Raw genomic sequence first — 20,038 nt, 5'->3', positions numbered from 1 at the left:
TTGTGGGGGTGGGGCGGTTGTTGGTGTTCGGGAGTGATGCGGCGAGCGGGAAAGTTGACAGCGGGAGAGCTTGAGCTACGGTAATGGTCGGAGCGTCGAAGCTCCAACCTTGCACTACACCTCTCCATCATGCGCGCCGCCACGACCATCAGCTTGCGTGTTTTGAATCGCTCCTTGAATCGCCATGGAAATCCTGTTAGACTATGCCAAATGTATCGGAGATGGTCATCTACCTCTCCGGACACGCGCCCCTCCACGCCTCTTGCAAAGACGCTCGCCCAAGCTATCGACGTACAAGTTATATCCAAACCCTAAAATTGCAACGCTGACACAACAAAAGGCAACTGGACCTATACCCGTAGCGACTTACATGCGCCAATGCTTGACAGCCCCAGAGAGCGGTTACTACACGAGACGAATCGAAGGCGCAGATCAATTCGGCCAAAAAGGCGACTTTGTTACATCCCCCGAGATATCGCAAATATTTGGAGAACTAGTAGGGCTTTGGATGATAACAGAGTGGATTAATCAAGGGAAGAAGAGTTCGGGCGTTCAGCTCATGGAGGTTGGCCCTGGTAGAGGCACCTTAATGGACGACATGCTCAGGGTAGGACGACTTGCGTTCGTAACGGAAAGACCCTGACAACGTACAACAGACCATCCGCAACTTCAGGCCATTCTCGTCTGCAATCGAGACGGTCTACCTTGTAGAAGCTAGTCCATCCTTACGAGGCGCGCAGCAGAAACTGCTCTGCGGCGATAATCCAATGAAAGAGACGGAGATAGGACACGAGAGCGTGTCAAAGTACTCGGACATAAGGATTGTGTGGACTGAGGACATCAGACTTGTGCCGAGAGGTATTTTGGAAAATTTCTCTGTCCATTCAACCAACTTACAAGCCCAGATGATAGCAAAACTCCTTTCATCGTTGCCCACGAGTTTTTCGACGCTCTCCCGATCCACGTCTTCCAAAATGTCAAGCCTTCGCCCACGAAGCCCGCGGAGCAACCAAAGAATTTTTCGCAAGAGGAGGTCATGGCATCAAGCAACATGATGCATAAGAAGCCTCGCAATTCCAACGCTCATGAATGGCATGAGCTCTTGGTCGCTCCTGTACCTCCGAACTCGACACACGCCTCTATAAACACTCCCTTGTCGCTGCGCGATCATACGCCTGTGCCTGACTTTCAGCTCATCCTCAGCAAAGGACCAACGCCTCATAGCATGTACTTGCCTCATACATCATCGCGCTACAAGAGTCTGCAAAGCATTCCCGACTCTGTCATTGAAATATCACCGGAATCCGCAGCCTACGCCTCTGACTTTGCGATCCGTATCGGAGGGGCTCCAGCTTCTCCCAAATCCAAGAGTTCAGGGGCACCAGGCTCACCACCTCCCGATCCCGCTTCTACGGCCTCCACCAAACCACAGCCTTCTGGTGCAGCATTAATCCTGGACTACGGGCCTGCATCCACAATCCCTACCAACTCCCTCCGTGGCATCCGCGGCCACAAGGCCGTGTCTCCATTTGCGCTTCCTGGAGCAGTCGACGTCAGCGCAGATGTCGACTTCACCGCCCTCGCCGAGTCAGCTATCAATGCCTCGCCTAATGTTGAGGTGCATGGACCGGTGGAACAGTGGTACTTTCTCGAGTCCATGGGAATAAGGGAACGTGCTCAAATGCTGCTGAAGCATGCAGAGGGCCGGAATGGCATCACTGAAGAGGAGAGGAAGCAAATTCAAGAGCGCATCGATGCCGGATGGAAGCGGCTGGTGGACAGAGGCCCCAGTGGGATGGGGAAACTGTACAAGGCGTTGGCAATCGTACCGCATCGACCGGACAGCGCAGGTCGGAGGCCGGTTGGATTTGGTGGTGATGTGCAGGTGTAGGAATTGGGAAGTGAGTCTCAATTTGCAATGACGCGGCCTTGCAACAAGTCTTACCATTCGTATTGACTAATGTGCGTCTATAGGATCTGGCAAGGCACTGGACAAATTCTTTGCGTCACCATCGAAGCCCTGCGATGATAGCGGTCCGACACTGACCAGAATTGAGGATTTCTACGAGTCTTTCCCATGGCGTCAGAGCCCGACCTCCCACCACTCAGCGGGATGCCCTGGCGAAGTCTTCGTCAATGCGATTCACTAAACTCCCAGCTCATAGTTTTCATGTTCGCGGCGGACCTCACGAGAAACGAGCAAACAGGGCCGCTTCATCGCTCTAGGCCTTCATGGCTAGCTTTCATTCTTGTTCACTGCATTCGAGTCTAAATATCTCCCTCATGCTGTTCCTCTTCTCAATCTTTCCAGGGTTTTCTTACACTGCAGGTCTCGTCTGCGGCCAATCCTTGCGCCATCCTCGGCAGCAGATCGTGTTGAGCTTGACTCCGACAAATGCCGGAGGCCATGCCGAAATCGCTTCGTTCTGGCCTTCTGAGATTAGGAGTTGAAGAGATTTTTGGCTCTTTCTCAATTTAGCTGTGCATCCTGAGGATGGGACGAGCAGACGCCAAGACTGGCCTGAGTGGGGTCGGTCACCGACGCCACCACCGTGCGGCGTCCTCTCCTGACCAGAAAGCCGAAGACTGGAACAAGGTCTTTGCAGAACCCCATGACTCGGTCATCCAGCGATCGGATCACGCCTTTTAGCGACGGCGCCAGGCCTCTTCAGAGAACCCTACCAGGAGACTGCGAGAAAAATGGGTCCAGAGCGGGTAGATTCCGCAGGGCCCTGTCCAGCGTTATATGGATGATCACAACAACCTTCCTGCTTCCACTGTTGCGTTCAACACCATGGCGACCAGGACCCAGGATCACGCAAAGGCGCCGCAAGCCTCAACCGATGCGTCTCTAGACACAAGCCAAGAGAACTCATTACACGATGAGCCTGCTCCAGTGGTCGCGCAGCCAGAAACCGCGCCACCTGTTTCTCCAGATGGTGGATATGGCTGGGTCTGTTGTTTTGCCGTGTTCTTAATCAATGCGCATAGTAAGTTGCTTTCTTGCTCAAAGGAATAAGATCTAATTATCCGGTTTAGCCTGGGGAATCAACAGTGTAGGTCTCCCAATTCCGATCAAGATGTTTATCGATTCAATGTCGTTACTCTGGTCAGATTGATTGCCGACATTGAGTCAAGACGCGTTCAAGCACCATGAGCATGGTGGGGTAGGGAACATTCAACACTCCTTATAACTCCAAAGTTTGAGACCCACCTCGGCAATCAATCGCGCCAACCACGCGACTTATTTTGGATCGAACATTCTGTCCTTTAGTTAAGGGTGTCCTAACTATTCTGAAGGCCTACGGTGTCTTGCTTGCGCACTTCCTGACGACCAATACTTTCCCTGGAGCCACACATCTTGACTTTGCATTCGTGGCTGGCCTGTCTCTTTCTATGGCTCAGCTAATTTCGCCCATCGCCACGATCTCAACACGCAAATTCGGCACTCGAGTGACACTTTTGATTGGTGTATTCTTCGAAACTCTGGCCTTGATCGGGGCCTCTTTCGCGAAGGAGACCTGGCACCTATTCCTCTCACAGGGCATATGCTTTGGCTGGGGGATGGGTTTGCTGTTTACAGGTTCTGTCGGAGTAATCCCCCAATGGTTTACTACGCGCCGCTCCTTTGCCAACGGCGTTGCAACCTCGGGCACGGGCATTGGCGGACTGATCTACTCGCTAGCCACTGGTGCAATCATTCAGAACATCGGGGTCGGCTGGGCCTACCGCATCTTGGGAATCTGCGCCTTCTCTGTCAATCTGATGAGCGCTCTGCTGGTTCGGGATCGCAACAAACAGGCAAGTAGCATTCCAGGATCTCCAAATCTTTGCCAGTCTAACAGTGACCTAGATTGGAAGCTCCCAACTTGCTTTCGACTACACGCTGCTCAAACGCAAAGAGTACCTGCTACTCCTCGGCTTTGGTATCCTGAGTATCCTAGGATACGTTGTGCTGCTCTTTTCGCTGCCAAATTATGCGACTTCGATAGGCCTCACTGCGCACCAGGGATCGATCGTAAGCGCCATTCTGAACTTGGGTCAGGCTCTAGGCCGCCCACCCATCGGCTACTTCAGCGATTCATTCGGCCGATTGAACATGGCAGCACTCATGACCTTTCTTGCCGGCCTCTTCTCATTGGTTATCTGGACAAACGCCTCGTCTTACGGCGTTCTCATTCTCTTTGCGCTCGTGGGCGGTATGGTCGGTGGAGTTTACTGGTCTATTGTGGCACCAGTGACCACCGAGGTCATAGGCTTATCGAACCTGCCATCAGCGCTATGCATCACTTGGCTATCCCTTGTTATTCCAACGACATTTTCCGAAGCGATTGCCCTCCAAATTGCGGGATCAAGCGGCGGCTACCTCGGCACCCAACTTTTCGCTGGCTTCATGTTTATGGGAGCTGCAACGCTCATGTGGATACTGCGGGCTTGGAAGATTGGACATTTGGAGCATCCAACCGAAAAGACGGAGGTGATACTACGCAGAAGCTTTGTCGCGAGGTTGTTCGCCATCGCAAAAGTATGATCAAAGGCCGGAAAGACGTAGATGAAGGAATCAAAAACGACCAAGTCACCAAAACCTGCATGCGATCATTACTCCAAAAGGACTGCCTATGACAGAAAAAGCAATGAACATGACGCGTCAATTACGCTCGAGCTGGGCATTGGCAAAAGATCAGTCAGGTGTGCTCAAGGAATAGAGATGGAGAGAATGGGAGCGCACTTTCGACCGGGCTCGTCAGGTACCACGTCCCTTCCAACCAGCTCTCGGCTCTACGATCCGAAAGAACAACCAACATGCGATCTTCACAAGAATAGCCCTGCTCCAAAGAAAGAAAATGGTATTGTTCGGAAGACTACGCTCAAATGGAAAGAAAAGACCTCGGACTAATTCCTGCGCGCCAAGAAAGATGATAGAGTTAGGAAGTCTTGAACATCCCCTCGAAATATCCGGTGGGGTCTTCTCCGGCATATCCAGTGTACATGTCGGGTCTCACGACGACGTACCCCACTGTCCCCGCATCCACCGTCTTCTCGCTTCCATCCTCGCTCATCCTCGCAAAGGTCTGGCTGTTACCTGCAGATTGGCTTTCAGCAGCAGCAACAGGAGAAACTCTCCATGTATCGACAAATTTGGCCCATTCTGCGTCTGCCGGCGGAGTCCATGGCGCTGCGTCGCCCAAAGACAAAACGATGAATTTTCCGTAAGAAGGAATGGTGTAGAGGCGCTGTCCCGAACCGTTGGACTGTGCGTGAAAGTAGACGTCCGGTGTACGTCGGCCAGGCGCAAAGATGCCGGCAGGAGAGCCTTGGAGAACTGGAGTGCCAGCGGCGTAGTTGACTCCCATTCCTATTGGGACGTGTCAGCGCCAAGTATTGCAAAGTCTGCACAACAGGGAGGCCGAATCGAAGTGGAGACCTACCAGTGATGTACGCCGCATTTCTCTCAATGAGATCGACATACTCAGTTGCCGTCTTGACTGTCGACCGCACCAACTTCGCCGCCACATCGATGATACCCACCGCACTAGTCCGCCTTTCCGTCTCATACGACTCAAGAACCTCCGGGAATCCCCGCAACGCAAGATTCAGGCGCCATGCAAGCGCAAATGCATCGGCAAGTCCAGTGTTGAGCCCCTGGCCGCCGTTCACGGCGTGCACGTGTGCTGCGTCGCCTGCGAGCACAATGCGGCCCTTTGGCGAGAAGTAGTTGCGAGCAACGCGCTCCTTGATCTCAAAGGTGCTAAACCACTCGGTGGCGCGGAAGTCGACGCGATGGGGTTCCAAGAACTTGCGAATCTCTTCTTCGACGGCCTCCTGCGGCTTTGCTGTTTGTCCGTCATCAAACAGGACATAGAACCGCGCCATACCACGTTCTCTGTGTCCAAAGTCAGTCAAAGTGCTACAAGTGGATCTCTGGGCATGTCGCAACTGTAGCTTGGCAAACGAACCTGGGAATCCAGCTGACGCGCGCCTGGCCGTTGACCTGGAAAGTGATGATTTCGGGGGCCACGGGAAAGTCTGTGTCGAGAAAGGTGTCCAGAACGTGCCAGATCATGTTCGGCTTTGTACCTTCAAACGGAATGTTGAGCTGACTCCGAACTATGGAGCGCGCGCCGTCTGCACCGACTGCATACTTGCTGATTACTACGGTGTTGGGAAACTCTGTGCGGACAAAGTCCTCGCCATCGATGCTGAACTCCTCGATCTTGGATGCTTCGTGGTTGCGGTGTACAGGGATGGTAAGTTTAGACTCAAGAGCGCGCTCAATGTCGGCTTGTCCGATCATCAAAAAGTTGGGGCGGTGGCAGTGCTTCAGACCAGTCCACCAGTGGCTCTGTCTGGAAATGAATTCACCATTGGCAAAGGTTGAACTGGCTGATTTCTGGTAAGTCCAAGATACAAGGAGTTTGGATTTGGTGATGGCGTACTGTTGCACTTCAAGCCATAGGGCTCGAGCTGGTCCAACACCCCCATCAACTCCAATGATTGCTGTGTTCGTGCATTGAGTGCATCGGCGCGACCAAGCTGGAGTGATGTGGCTGACTTGTCTGCAGACCATGGCGGATGAGCTCCTACTTCAGGACAGAATCTACAATTTGCTCCCCGTACCTGCGATGAATACCGACAGTCCAAGATTCTGTGCAAGCAGCGCCAGAGTCAGACCGGTTGGTCCAGCTGCGCAATCCAAAGTCAGCAGTTGCAAAGGATGCTTCATTCAGGGTGAGTCTGTACCTCCAATGATTGTAAGGTCTGCGTGGACTTCCTTTACTGTCATGGTGTTGCCGATTGTTGCTCGATGTATCTGAAAGACGGGAAAAGAATGTAAAATACGCCAGTCTGCAATGAAGGAGCTGTTGCCTTGATTTTGGCTCTTTATGCTTTGCAATTTATGAGGTCTAATGGCAGAGTCTTCAGGCACGCTGGTCGCCGCGACATCCCATCCTTCCACAAGTGGCTAGACCCGCCTACGAATTCCGCGTTGATCGGATCACACCTATTTTGTGACCATCGCCGCGAGCTTTGACGGTCGATTCTTTTTGGACAAAAGTCCTTTGGGTGGTTGTATAAGGGCCTCCGAATACGAGAGGAAGCTGAAGATGTCACCCACCCAGAAGAATATCTCTCCTGAGACTGAGTCGATTAGGAAGGACCAAACTCATGTGTCACTCGGTGGTTCCCGCGGCTCTCCCTAGTCATGGAGCGAGGAGGCCGCGTGCTTCAGGACCCCGGCCAGAGATAATCTTTATCTGATGGTAATCCTAACACGAGATATGCCCGAGACGCCACCCACGAGTTTTATACAGTCTCTGGTGACACTGAGTCGAGGTCTGGGGCAATCATTCGTCATCGGGGGTTTCCGGGGATCTACGTCGGTAAATGTACCGAACCCGTCTTGCTGGTCCATTTTCGCTAAATGCTGAAGAAACGAACCAGACACGCGACATTACTACGCCTCTACTCGCATAGAGATACGCCAACAACAAAGAAAGTCAAACGCCTCCAAAACACTTGCCGTTGGTAGGAATAAGCTTGATGATCCGATAAACTTTTGGAGCGGGCCGGGCCGACAGTCCCACCCTGTTGTTTTGCAAATTTCCAAGAGTTTCTTGGCGGCAGGGGATATATGAGGCGGAACTGTACCGCGGCTTACCAACGACAGCCTGGATTACTCTGTATAGGCGGCTATCGTGACCGCGGTCCGACTGGTGGTGCAGAAGAAGGAGAAAATCAGGTTTGATCACGGGCCTGACTACCCGACAACACAGGCCACAACGAGGATCTCGGCAGCTGAGCGGAGGCTCGAGGACGATTCCGACGCCTCAACCCCTTAGTTACTGGATACGACAAGTAGGCGAGGGAACATTCCGTCGGAACCGACCCTGAGCGTTATCCTCGGAGTTGGCCATTCTGGAGCAGTTCCTGAAAACGGAGTACTGGGGTAGGGTCAGTTGTCCTCGGAGACTGTTACCAAGTGAAGAATTTGGCTGTGACATGATGGATGGCCAGAGACGGGCTGGATTCTCAGTTGATCGACGACGTAGCGAAAATTGTTTGGAACTTACCCCAGGATAAAAGAGGCTTCGTTCTTTCACGATGTTTGGTCTATCTCTTCAGTCTTCTCGGCCACTTCAGAGGTCTTGCTACAGTTCTGTATTTTCCGCTACTTGTTGTTCATAATGGCCCTTCAAAATCAAGAATCAGTGCGGATGGCCGACTCCGTTCTCTCCGTCATTGAATCTTACCGGTTGAAAGCCTCTCCATTCGAGCCCAAGACAGTGGAAGATGCCAGGGAGACTTTTCTGCCCTATCTCACAAGCACTGTGGAGGCGAAAAAGCCCGTAGTCTTGGTTCTCCCCGCTTTCCCCTTCAAGTCGCCCAACTCCAAAGACAAGGTTCTCGGCGTGTTGCCAGACAAAGCCGAGGAGGTGTCGCTTCTCCACCTCCAGTCACTATGCAACAACATCAAGGACGTTTATGCCCCTGGTGCGGAGTTGTGGGTTGTCTCGGATGGCATTGTCTACAATGGTAAGCTTCCATTCAATTTAGGCTTTGGATTGCTCCTGACAGTAAGAAAGACCTCCTTGGAGTCCCTGATGAGACTGTTTATGTCTTCGGAGAAACTCTACGGAAGATGGCCAAGGACCTTGGCTGCTCTTCGGTCAAGTTTGCAAGACTTTCGCAGATGCCCGCCCTCAACAAGAACATTCCCGTCGAAATGCTCGAATACTCGGACAGCCCCAGCTATGAGAGGATAGCGCCACTGGTGCGCCAACACTTGGTGTCCGTCTTCGGTGACGCCGACCACGACGTAGACAAGGACATTGCATCCAACCAGGACATCAAGGCAACATACATGGGTTACCTCAAGTACCTATCTCACGATTTGAAGAAGGGCGAGCTGGAATCGGGAGAGGTCTCCGAGTCGTCGGGCTCGTCGACAGCTTCGTCTGACAGTGAGGGCCCCAGGACCAGCCGCAAGAGCTTCAAGCGCCACATCTCTCGCGTCGCCAAGAGCATGATCTATCGCGGCAAGTGCTACGCAGCGTGTGTGCAGGAGTGGTATCCAAATGCAGTCCGCCTTTCCATCCACGCCGCCAACTCCGCCACCAAGATTCCGATTTCTGTCATCCCAAGTACGGACCAAAGACCAATCACGCCGTGGCACTCGACCATGGTCTGCCGTTTGGATGGAACTTTCCAACCCATGACGAGAAGCGAGGCCGAAGCTTGCTCGGACCTGGAACTTGTCTACCGCAACGGCCAGCCTTGGTGTTTCCGGGAAAAGTCTTCTCTCTACGACCTACCAAATGCGACCGTCGAGCACTTATATCCATGTGGACTTCTCATTAATGCCGCTCAGGGTGCCCACATCAATGATGTTGACATCATGAAGGTTCGCAAATTGTCGGAGCAGAACTCGCCCGTGGTTTTGCGAGGATTCGAAGGCACCACGGACCGACCGACGTTCATGGCCAAGGGTCAGGAGATGGGACCGATTATGAAGTGGAAGTTTGGCGAGCTGCTTGAGGTCAAGGATGGTGGAGAGAACACAAGGGGACTCAACAACGTTTTGAGCACTGAGGTGAGACAGACTTGTGCTCCTCTTGTGAAAGACTTTACTAACAGATGTAGCCAATGCCTATGCATTACGATGGTCTTTTCAAGATAGTCAATGGCGTCTCAACACCTCCCAACTTCCAGATGTTCACAGCACCTACGGCATCTCCCAAGGGACTCGGTCGCACGCTCTTCGCCCATTCCAGGCTCGTGTTCCAATACCTGGCCGAACCATACACTGCAGAGTCTCTCCGGGGCAAGACTTGGCTTGTCGAGACGCACTCTTTCGACAACAGCCATTTCGGAAACCTGCCTTTGATCGTAGACCACCGGCAAACCAAAGCACCTTGCATTCGCTACCACGAGGATTGGCCTCAAGAGAGAACTTCGTTCGAGCCGACCCGCATTCACATCGAAAACACGCCCAAGGCAGAAGACGACAGCATCCGGGAGGCGATTGAGAAAGCCCTCTATGACTGGCGGGTGTGTTTGCGCATGGAGTGGGAACAGGGTGACTTGCTCGTGAGTGACAACATCCTCATGATGCACACGCGCGAGGGATACAACGCCGACTTCCCACGGGAGCTGTGGAGGTTGCACATTGACTAAAGAGTTTGGTTCTTTTTCTTGCACTTTCTATTTTTGTTTTCCCGTACAATTCTTCTGCCAAAACTGTTCGTCGCTCTCGTTGAATACCCCTTCAGAATGTTTTAGTATCAATGTCGAGAAGCGATTGTTTTCAATTCCGTTCAACGGCATCCATCGATGATGCTGAGCTTTCTCTGTGGCTGCATTGCAATGGGCGACAAAAGAAATGGCCAACTCGAGGCTTCCTGATGAATCTGAGGAGTGATCAGACATATGGGTTTGGGAGCATGATGACTACGAACTAGTCCTAGCCGAAAAAGTCTCTTCGACACGCGCTATATATGATGAGTGATTGATGCTGAACACCGAGTTTTGAACATCTGACCCAGCAAATCATCGAGCCCAACCAAGACAAAGAGGAAATGATTGTCCCGGTAGTGATCCCTTCTTGAGGTACCCATAACAAGCAGTTGAGTTTCTATTTGTTTTGCGGCTCAAGTGAGCAACGGAGAAAAAGACCTGTGCTTTACACACCGATCAGAGCTCCTCTGTGCTTGACCAGCAGCGAGAAGCTAGTGGATTCAGTCATATCCTCCCTCCGCGTGATTCAACCACTGTCAAATCTTGTGTTTGACACGCAGTGAGATAGGTATAAATACCCTCCTGATTCCCCGAGACTTTATCTGTCCTGCAACTTGGAGCCCGGTTGAAGCTGAATGTGAAAACTTTGGAGACACTGGGTGTTGTACGAGTGAGCCTGTGCTCCAGAACCATGTTTTGCTTGTCCAGTGCGGGGGAAGTGTCTGCGATCAAGAGGTGGTCCTGGGGATCGAGTATCAAATCGAGCAGACTAAGCTGCGTAGCGACAAGGGCTGACAATGAAGGGTCCTGGCGATTGCGATGTTGCCAGCCAGGCAGGAGGTAGGAGATTGCAAAACCCTTGATCAATTCTCTCTTTATCCACGCCTCACTTCCTGTGTCTTGTCCGATCGCCTGGAATGCTTTGTAGGTAGTCAAAAGTAAAAGAGTCTGTTCCCCTGCCTCACATTTCCACATGAAATTACCATGTCTAATGACATGGCATATGGAAAAGACATGTTGAGAGCCGAACTTGGCTGGGGCCGACACGCAAGAATCTGGAATGTGGTGCCTAGGCGGACATGTCTCTTCGCAGCACAGGCAAATGTACCAAAATCACTTGGTGTGGTCGTGTGGGATCAGGACCACGTCGGGCGCTATATGCTACTCCGCACATCATAATGCAGTGGTGATGATTAAAGTGACTGATTTTTGTTTTCTTTTTTTCTAGAAGGGGGGCAGGACTGACTTGGTTTTGGCACCAAAAAAGAACAAGTGCCATTGTCAAAGTACATTGACTCTAGTAGCGTAGACCTTTCGTTCTCTGATGTCGACGAATTTGGAGTACGGTCAATGACGAGCACTGTGTGAGAAGGAGTTAGGTTTTTATACCTTGGAAGCCCAAAGACTTGTTTGATTCCAGGCATGTGACCAGTGCGACAAGTCAGCCAATAGTTGCGCAATAAACATTGATCAAGTCACCAGCCAATCAAAGTCATTTTTCAAAAGTCGTTGCATACACCAGTAGATACATTGCTCCTATCAATCGGAGTTCGGGGTATGAAGTACAAGTACATCGCTATACAAACAAAAAAACAGAGTCATCATGCCATCGTAAAGCGGTATCCATCAATCTTCCAGCACATTTTTAAGAGGAAGTAGTCTTGACGCGGGGGTCAAGCTTGTTGAGCAAGTTGGACTTGTGAGGCGGGTGGCTGCCCTTCTTCTCGGTCGACTCGCCGTCCTTGACGTGCGCCGTGTGGTGCGACTCGTCGTGGGCAGCGTGGCCAGAGTCAGGGCGGTGCGACGCGGTCTTGTCGGTAGCAAGGTCCTCGCTGCCGTAGCTGCCAGGCGTCACACCAGTGCCAAGGTTGTGGTGGTCAGTGGTGGTCGAAGACGGGTGGTGGCCGGAAGAGGTGTTGTGGGTGGAGGATGCCAGCTCCTCGCTGCCGTAGCTGCCGGGCGTGACACCAGTTCCGAGGTTGTGGTGGCCAGAAGCGCGGTTGTCGAGATCGCTGTCGACGCGCGGGTCGACCTTGTTGGCGGCGCCAGAGGAGTGAGGTCCGGCAGCAGCACCAGTGGTGGTTCCCGTCAGACCACGGTTGTCGCGGTCACTGTCCACACGCGGGTCCACCTTGTTTCCGATGTTGCTGTCGTGAGGGCCAGCGTTCGTCGAAGAAGAGCCACCAGGGCGCGTCTCGCGAAGGTTGCCCCTTTCATCTTCGCGGGTAGGCAGACCGGCGTTGCTGGGGCGCGAGATACCAGTTGGGTCACCGGCAGTCTCGCCAGCCTTGCTGGGACCAGTAGAGCCGGTGTAGCCGCTAGTCGAATGGCCCGTGGAGTGAGCGCCACGGTTGTCAAAGTCGCTGTCGACGCGAGGATCCGCCTTGTTGAGGACGTTCGAGTTGTGAGGGCCACCAGCAGCCCCAGTTTGGTTGCCAGTCAGGCCTCTGTTGTCGAGATCGCTGTCGACGCGGGGGTCGGTCTTGTTCAGGACATTCGAGCCGTGGGGGCCAGCGTTGGAGGACTTGGGGTTGCCGTATTCTCCCGTGGTCGAGGTGGAGTGGGGAACGGCACCAGAGCCGTATCCGCCAGTCGAGGAAGTAGTGTTGGAAGAAGCCCAGTTGTCGGCGCCGGGGTTTCCTCTCAGACCAGCAGCCTTGACGTCAGAGGGGTGCTTGTCGAACGAGGAGCCGGGGTGGTGTCCCGCAGTAGGAGCCCTCACTTCAGAGGGGTGCGTGTCAAAGGAGGATCCGGGGTTGTGGTGGGTCGAAGTGCCAGTCTGGAACTTGTTCACGCCGCGGTCCGAAATGGCCTGGTTCTGAGCAGCACTGTCGTGGCTGCCTACGGCGGAGTCAGCAAATGCGTTGATTTGTCCTCGGATGGCCTCGCCGGCTCCTCGGGTGGTGTCAGTGGAAGTCATGGGAGACTTGTAAGGGGTAAGGGGTACAGGGGTAGTTTTGGGAGACCTACCGTGAACGGAGTGGACGCCGCCACGAAGACCGTTGCCTGCGTTGGATCCAATGTTCGACATGATGATTGTAGTGATTTGGGTATCAAAGATGAGTGATTAATTGAGCGTTGAGTCGTAAAGTTGGAGAGTGGTTGGTTGTTGTGATGTGTTCTGAAGATGCTGTTGAAAGGTCAAGTCGGTCGAGTATATATCCTTCGAAACAAGTCGAGCGTGACGTCAATTGATGGCAACTGTCTGTCAGTGCACGTCCAAGTTGAAGTTGTATGTGGCGTCGAGATGTGGCTGGAAGCGGGAATCGGCGTCGATCACTCGTCGGCATGACGGGCAGTGACATCACAGTTGTGGCTGCGGGGTCGCCGCAACAAGGACGACACAACCAGCGACGGCAGCGATTGACCTGACCCTGCGCCAGAATTAGCACCAAACAAGGCAGCTCGTTCCTCCTGCTTGTTTGATTGGATCCTCATGGCGTAAGGCTGGTGTCACCTCGCCGAGCCGAACACGCAACCATCCATGGCGGCGGTACCTCCTCCTGGACCTGCTTGTCCAACATCGACTCTGAATCCTGTCAGCTTCACAAAGGACATGTCGTCGACACGGAAACCGATGGCGAAAATACAGCGGGGTGCCTGCCCGTGGCGTCATTTCCTGGTCATGTCTCGATTCAATACCTGATTCTTGTTCCTGCTGTGCTGTGCCGCTCCTGCACCCTATTCCGAGGCGTCACGAATCCAATGCCTTACCCATTTGCCCAATGACACCATATGACCCTATGCCATCCTGTTTGTACGCCAATTCCCCGCAAAACGCCTGCAGCCGCACTTCAACTATTCCGAGTCGCTGTCCACCAAGAACCCTCCCCGTCTCCGCACGGGCCGACGGACCGGTGCCTCGTCATCTTCATCGACCATGTCCACGTCCTTTGATGCCTTGGCAGACGAGTTCATCTCGTCAGTTTTCTTGTCCGTGTCGCCAGATGTTCTAGCCCCAGTCATTTGTTGCGAAGAAAGAGACGTGTCTGAGACGTCCGAATCCTCGTCATCGCTGTTGATTGTGATGGGTTGGGCTGGTTCCTCGGAAGAAGAGCGACTGCTCAATGCCACAACATCGTCATCGCCATCAGATTCGGCGGTCTTGTTCTTCTTCCTGCTCTTTGCATCTTTGCCCAGAGACTTCCTCTTCTTTCCGTTTCCAGAAGATTCTTCGAGCTTCGTGTTGAGCAGTGCCTTGACAATTGCCTTGCTCGTGTTCTTCCTCCGCTCCTCTTCGGCCGCGAAAAAGGCCTTGTCCTTTTCTTCGTCCGACTCCTCATCCGAAGAATGGACGAGCACGTCGCTTTTGATCTTGCGCCTCTTCTCCAGCTCCTTCAATTGACGAGCTTTCCGCCTTCTCTCCTTTTCTGAACCGTCAGGTTCTTCACTGGTGTTTCTTCTTCGTCTTCTCCTCGTCTTCTTCTCCCCCACAGAGTCGGGCTTGCGCGCCGTAGGACCTCCTGCAGGAAAGAGTTCCTCGTCATCCAGCGCGTCAGGGCCATCGTCGTCCTCGTCAGAGATGTCCGTGTCATCACGCAATGCCAGCCGCTGGCGTCTCGTTCGCACCATGTCTTCCGCAGATTTGTCCTCAAATGTGGGCGGATCCCACTCGGCCTGCTGAATTAGGCGCTCGCTGTCACGCAGTTCCTCGGACGTGAGGGCAGACGGAACAATCCAGCTGGCGTCAGTGTCATCGTCAAGTCCTATGCGCATGAATCCGACCACCTTGAGCAACAGTCGAAGCTTATTGTCCTTGAAGAGGGCGACGCGGCGTTCATCGTTGTCCGGTTTAACACCAATGGAAGGCGCCTTTGAGTCCTCATCATCCTGAGTCGTCTCTGTGCCAGTCTGAGATTGCTGTGCCTTCCGGGCCATGGTTTCCGTTTCCCAAGCCTCCCTCTCGGAGGCAGCAGATGACAGGAAATTTCTCACCCAAGTCAAATGATCCATCTTGTTTTGATTGATCAAAAGGCTCACGGCGACACCGATCTGTCCTTTTTTGTCCAAATCTCCTTTGACCTCGAGCTCTGCGGGCGGGCGTGGTGCTCTCGTTGCAGTCTCCTTTTCATGGCCGTACTCCAGATAATAAATTGTCGATGGAATCTTGCTAAACAGCATCTCCACAACGAGCTCAGGCCTTTCCTCCACCTTTCTGATGCACCGTTTGAATAGCTGTCTAACAAACTCTTCCCATTCGCGGAAAACGGACAAGTCCTTTGGAAGACCATCGGGTCCTTTGATCATCTTGTTGAACAAGCTGATGATATCTACCCGGTACAGTAAAACGGCAAGTTCGTTTTTGAAGGCAAGGCGGTAGAAGAAACGATGGGCTCTCTTCAGTTGCTCCGGATCGAGGTCATTGTAGAAGCGTGTAAAAGCCACAAATGTGTCGACGCAGCCTTGTGTCATAAATCTTGCAGCAAAGCGCGTGAAGTCGAATTTGCGCTCTGATGAGACACGGTGCGCTTCCACCTCGTCATTCGCTGCGTCGCCGTGGTCTTCTGCGTCGCCTTGGGCTTTGGCCTTTCTCCGGGCTCTGCGACGCGTCCGGACTTGGAGATCGACGTTTTGCTTCGAATAGCGTTCAAGCAGGCGAATGAAAACGTGCGCCAGCTCAGTGCATGCATCAAGGTAGCCAAAGCCCTGATCCTTGTAGCTCCGAAGAAGAGTGATGATGCGATCGTGTGTGGACTCTTCATAGAAGATGCGATTGAGTATGTTTTCAGCAATCTCTTGGTCGTCTTCGCTTGGAGAGTCTGCCATTTCTTGAATCGTCTGCAGAATGCGAGTGAAACATTTCATACTGGCATTCAGGTCCCTCCAAGACTTTTCATCAACGCTACGCTGCATGAAGCGATTGAGGAACACGAAAGTCTCTTGATTCAAGACTGACGCGACGAGCGCGAAGCTGTCGGCTTCAGAATCGTCAGAGCGATTGGACTTTTGAGCACTCTTCTTGTTCCTCGCACGGCGAGCACACTCGGCCTGAAGGAACCAGGAAATCAAGTAGCAAAACTGTCGCCTGTGGTTGTCGACAAGCCGAGGCGCTTCCACTTCCATCGCTTTCCGCAGATGCGTGAAGAGAGGGTTGAACGACGAATCGAGGAATTCCTCTACAAAGTCGCGGAGAACCTGTCGCGCTGTGCTATTGAGTCGCTCCTTTTTGTCGAACTCGTCCAGCGAAGTCTTGTCGATCCTCGAGCCACGGTACCTCGGTTTGTTCCACTTTTTGGTCTTGTCCATTTTCTCCAGACTCCGCTCATGGCTACCCAAAACGTCTTGGCCGGACAAGGTTGAAACCTTTTCGTCTCCCCGTTTGACCCAAATCATCGTTCCGAAGCGATTGTGTCTTGTTGGAGCGTGCTTTGCGTACTCTGCCAACATGGCCTTTTCTTTCTGGATCAAATTCTTCAGCTCTTGATTGTTTGACTTGGTGAGTTTCTCCTCTTCCATGAAGAGTTTGTCCGCGTCAACACCCTTAAGAAGGTGGAATAGTATCTCGAGAATGATCACGTCATGTTCGTCAAATTCATCGCCGATGCTCGAGGCAACGGTAAGAAGCACCGGGAAAATGTCCTGCTTGTCGAAGGCCTCAATGGTCGTCGAACGAGAAATTTCAGCCCCATCTCCATCATACGGCAAATTGTGTGGCACTGAGATCAATGAAATGTTGCGCAAGAAATACAGCATGATTTTGATGATGCTGTCATCCCGTGGGCTTCTCTCCCGTCGGGGCTCGTTCATCGAAGGCAGCGCAATACGCACCGCTGTGCGGAGAATCATAGCGTCATGTTGGAGGATCGTTCGTTTGTAATTTGTGTGTGCCAACTGGAGATATGGCGTATGTTTGAGGTTGTGAACACTGGGTTCGTCGTCAAGGACTTCGAGTGGCCATGTTAAAGGGACGAGAATCTCCACTGCACATGTCAGATAATTATCCACACTTTAAATGTCCACTTACGAGATGCCAAAGCTGCTTTCGAGCGTAGAATGTCGTTGGTCTTCTCCTCCGTCCACAGCGCCAGGATCTCGCACAAGTCTCCTTTGACGATATTCGCCTCAGCAAGACATCTTGCAACATCGTGTACGTTGTTGTGTCCATCGTGGAGTCGAAGCCAGCGGCGGATATCCTTCAAACACGCAAGAGCATCGTCTCCGAGTACGTAGCGGCCATCGGTCTCCAGGCCGGAACCACCGACCTGTCTGCGGTTAGTAGCTGCGATTCTTTCGTGGAGATTGGTCTTACCGCTGAAACAAGACTGTAAATATGACCGCGAACAGATGGATCGACAGTCTCGACCGTAACCCAGCCGTCGAGACTCATGGCGCTGGTTGCTATCGCATTTGGTGTGGAGGTGTAAATTGTCGAGACGCGTCGGGCGCGTAAGCGCGTAGATGGAGGAAAAAGTCGTGGCCGCTGACCCTGGTCGCGGGAGCTTCAGCTTCAGCCGAGGTCACTGACGTCGGCCCGCATCCAGCCACTGCAACCCGCGCTGCTCCTCCCTCGCCTTCTTGCATCGAATAAACGCGTCAACCGTCTTAATTTTCGACATGTCTTTCCTGGCCTTTTCTCGTCATGTCGCACGGCACTCGAACTTTGCTTCCGTGCGCACCTTTAGCTCTACTCCGGCGGCTGGAGCCGCTGCTGAGGTCAAGAAGCTTGGTGTGATCGGTGCGGGACAGATGGTCAGCGCCCAGTGTCAACTGTTCCATTTATTCATTTACTTACGCCAACCAGGGACTAGGAATCGCACTCGTAGCAGCGCAGAAAGCGCAGATCCCCGTCAAACTCGTCGACACCTCGCAGGCGTCCATCGACAAAGGCCTCAAGTTTGCAGGTACGCAGAGCTAGCCTGGCATTGGACAAGCATAGGCCATTAATCGTTGCAGACAAACTTTTGGAGAAGGACGTGACGAAGCAAAGAATCTCGAAAGATGAGGCTACTGCTGCTCGGGAAAGATTGAGCTCCAGCACCAGCATGGACGAGCTCTCTGGCGTGGACTTTGTTATCGAAGCTGTGCCTGTAAGGAGCATGCCAGTACTTGCAGAGCCTTCTGACAGGAGATCAGGAAATACCAGACCTCAAAACCAAGATCTTTTCGCAGCTGGCTAAAACATGTCCCCCTCACGCCATTCTAGCGACAAACACATCTTCCATTTCCATCACTCGAATCGCAGCGGCCACGACGGAGAATCCAACAGACCTCTCTGGCCCTTCCCGCGTGATCAGCACGCATTTCATGAATCCGGTACCGGTACAAAAAGGAGTTGAAATTATCACCGGTCTCCAGACGTCACAAGATACGATTGACACGGCGATTGAGCTTTGCAAGAAGATGGGCAAGATTCCATCGCAATCTGCAGACTCTCCCGGATTCCTGGCAAACCGCATCTTGATGCCGTACATCAACGAGGCCATTATTTGTCTCGAAACGGGGGTTGGCGCCAAGGAAGACATCGATGCGATCATGAAGAACGGTACAAACGTGCCGATGGGACCTCTGCAGCTGGCCGACTTTATTGGCATCGACACCTGCCTGGCCATTATGCGGGTGCTGTACGAGGAAACCGGAGACAGCAAGTACCGACCGGCTGTGTTGTTGAAGAAGATGGTTGATGCAGGCTGGCTTGGAAAGAAGAGCGGCAAGGGATTCTACGACTACTGAGAGTCGTGATCGAGTTTGAATTGAAAGAAAGAATACGAGTGGTCCTTTGGTGCGGCGCATGTGAAAGTCTGGGGCTCCATGCTAGGCTCATAGGGCTTAGCGGCGGGAGCAAGCGAGGGCGAGTGACAGGGCCCTATTGATTTGTTTACTGCGCCCTTCCCAGCCACCTCTTTCTTTGGTTGCTGTGCTGTGCTCCCCTGCCAGCCTCCGCATTCTCACCAGCCCTCTCCAACCCCGACGCTGCTAAAATGGCTGGCGAGCGGGTACCTGGATGGTTCCTGCCTCAGCAAACAGAAAACAAGTCCATTTCCACTCTTCTGCATCTGCATCATCTCTGCCTGGGCTGACTGGGCTGCATCTTTTCTCTCTCTTATCAACGTCCAAACCTCGAGTCAACAATAGACTTTCTTTTGACCCTGAATTCTGTGCCGTCCCGTTGGTACCCAGCATGCGCTTGTTTGTTAGCCTGCTGTTCTGCCTCCTGCTAGCCTGCAGATTTGCGAAACCACTACCACTCGACGCGCGAAACGCTCAAGAGCAACAAGACAAGACGCCAAAGATTTATGATGTGGTGAATGTCGATGGCTCATCCAATCTCAACCTACGCTCGCCGCCCCTTGACCGGGACAACATCAACATCGACGTCAGGGCACCCAAAAAGTCGTACTCGGTAGTCAACGTCGACGGCGACGCCACAGAAACTCCAGAACCATCAACAGTCATTCTCACATCGACCGTCGCCACCACTGCATCTGCAGCTCCTACGACCAAGATCATCGTCAGCACCGAAGAGGCCAGCGTCGCGCAGACAGTTGTCTACACCGTCACAGTCGAGGCCTCGGCCACAAGCACTTCGACCCCTATCACCGGGACTGGTACGGGAGCTGCTCCCAGCGCGACACAGCCGTCAGTCATTGTTGTCACGACGACCGTGTCTCCAACGGACACCACATCCTACTACGACAATGGCATGTGGCATACATACTACCCTGTAAAGACTTGGCCAACCGATGGGCCGTGAAGAAGGCATGAAGCGGATTTGGATACCCTTAATGAGAGATGAGCATGAACGCAGCATGTAATTTCTATTTGATGACCGGGAATGGAAGCGATTGTTGGTACAAGCAAGATA

At 52.9% G+C, this 20,038-nt stretch overlaps 8 protein-coding genes across 8 annotated transcripts; 5 read left to right on the top strand and 3 right to left on the bottom strand.

Annotated features, from left to right (window-relative positions):
* Positions 1–210: 210 nt before the first annotated feature.
* On the top strand, positions 211–1,891 carry BKA78DRAFT_329350 (putative S-adenosyl-L-methionine-dependent methyltransferase-domain-containing protein; the record flags this gene model as incomplete). The annotated part of the gene is made up of 4 exons (XM_066889661.1): positions 211–291; positions 341–607; positions 657–858; positions 906–1,891. The coding sequence occupies 4 exons, from the start codon at positions 211–213 to the stop codon at positions 1,889–1,891; spliced, it is 1,536 nt and encodes a 511-aa protein (XP_066749523.1).
* Positions 1,892–3,294: 1,403 nt separating this feature from the next.
* On the top strand, positions 3,295–4,814 carry BKA78DRAFT_14511 (major facilitator superfamily domain-containing protein). The gene is made up of 2 exons (XM_066882857.1): positions 3,295–3,801; positions 3,854–4,814. Exons 1-2 carry the CDS (start codon positions 3,397–3,399, stop codon positions 4,529–4,531), a joined length of 1,083 nt encoding a protein of 360 aa, XP_066749522.1. The 5' UTR covers positions 3,295–3,396; the 3' UTR covers positions 4,532–4,814.
* Positions 4,815–4,925: 111 nt separating this feature from the next.
* BKA78DRAFT_276503 (putative monooxygenase) lies at positions 4,926–6,884 on the bottom strand (the record flags this gene model as incomplete). The annotated part of the gene is made up of 6 exons (XM_066885568.1): positions 6,742–6,884; positions 6,619–6,684; positions 6,438–6,557; positions 5,958–6,384; positions 5,430–5,884; positions 4,926–5,356 (listed from the first exon to the last, which is right to left on the bottom strand). Exons 1-6 carry the CDS (start codon positions 6,782–6,784, stop codon positions 4,926–4,928), a joined length of 1,542 nt encoding a protein of 513 aa, XP_066749521.1. The 5' UTR covers positions 6,785–6,884.
* A 1,302-nt stretch (positions 6,885–8,186) lies between these two features.
* On the top strand, positions 8,187–10,467 carry BKA78DRAFT_359280 (putative pyoverdine/dityrosine biosynthesis protein; the record flags this gene model as incomplete). The annotated part of the gene is made up of 3 exons (XM_066892375.1): positions 8,187–8,535; positions 8,586–9,592; positions 9,643–10,467. 3 exons carry the CDS (start codon positions 8,187–8,189, stop codon positions 10,174–10,176), a joined length of 1,890 nt encoding a protein of 629 aa, XP_066749520.1. The 3' UTR covers positions 10,177–10,467.
* Positions 10,468–11,770: 1,303 nt separating this feature from the next.
* BKA78DRAFT_14443 (uncharacterized protein) lies at positions 11,771–13,368 on the bottom strand. The gene is made up of 2 exons (XM_066882844.1): positions 13,207–13,368; positions 11,771–13,131 (listed from the first exon to the last, which is right to left on the bottom strand). The coding sequence occupies exons 1-2, from the start codon at positions 13,265–13,267 to the stop codon at positions 11,882–11,884; spliced, it is 1,311 nt and encodes a 436-aa protein (XP_066749519.1). The 5' UTR covers positions 13,268–13,368; the 3' UTR covers positions 11,771–11,881.
* Positions 13,369–14,034: 666 nt separating this feature from the next.
* BKA78DRAFT_291468 (timeless protein-domain-containing protein) lies at positions 14,035–17,563 on the bottom strand (the record flags this gene model as incomplete). The annotated part of the gene is made up of 3 exons (XM_066885901.1): positions 14,035–17,156; positions 17,201–17,438; positions 17,486–17,563. 3 exons carry the CDS (start codon positions 17,561–17,563, stop codon positions 14,035–14,037), a joined length of 3,438 nt encoding a protein of 1,145 aa, XP_066749518.1.
* A 227-nt stretch (positions 17,564–17,790) lies between these two features.
* Positions 17,791–19,072, top strand: BKA78DRAFT_359272 (3-hydroxyacyl-CoA dehydrogenase; the record flags this gene model as incomplete). Its single annotated transcript, XM_066892374.1, has 4 exons — positions 17,791–17,925; positions 17,978–18,077; positions 18,130–18,263; positions 18,289–19,072. The coding sequence occupies 4 exons, from the start codon at positions 17,791–17,793 to the stop codon at positions 18,904–18,906; spliced, it is 987 nt and encodes a 328-aa protein (XP_066749517.1). The 3' UTR covers positions 18,907–19,072.
* BKA78DRAFT_14420 (uncharacterized protein) lies at positions 19,043–19,959 on the top strand. The gene has a single exon (XM_066882840.1). It carries the CDS (start codon positions 19,178–19,180, stop codon positions 19,925–19,927), a length of 750 nt encoding a protein of 249 aa, XP_066749516.1. The 5' UTR covers positions 19,043–19,177; the 3' UTR covers positions 19,928–19,959.
* Positions 19,960–20,038: the final 79 nt, after the last annotated feature.

This window comes from Phyllosticta capitalensis, assembly GCF_038381095.1.
Source record: "Phyllosticta capitalensis strain CBS 128856 chromosome Unknown BKA78scaffold_1, whole genome shotgun sequence".
Lineage (NCBI taxonomy): Eukaryota > Fungi > Ascomycota > Dothideomycetes > Botryosphaeriales > Phyllostictaceae > Phyllosticta > Phyllosticta capitalensis.
The sequence above is the reverse complement of the archived record's forward strand: the minus strand, read 5'-3'. Positions and strand labels throughout refer to the sequence as shown.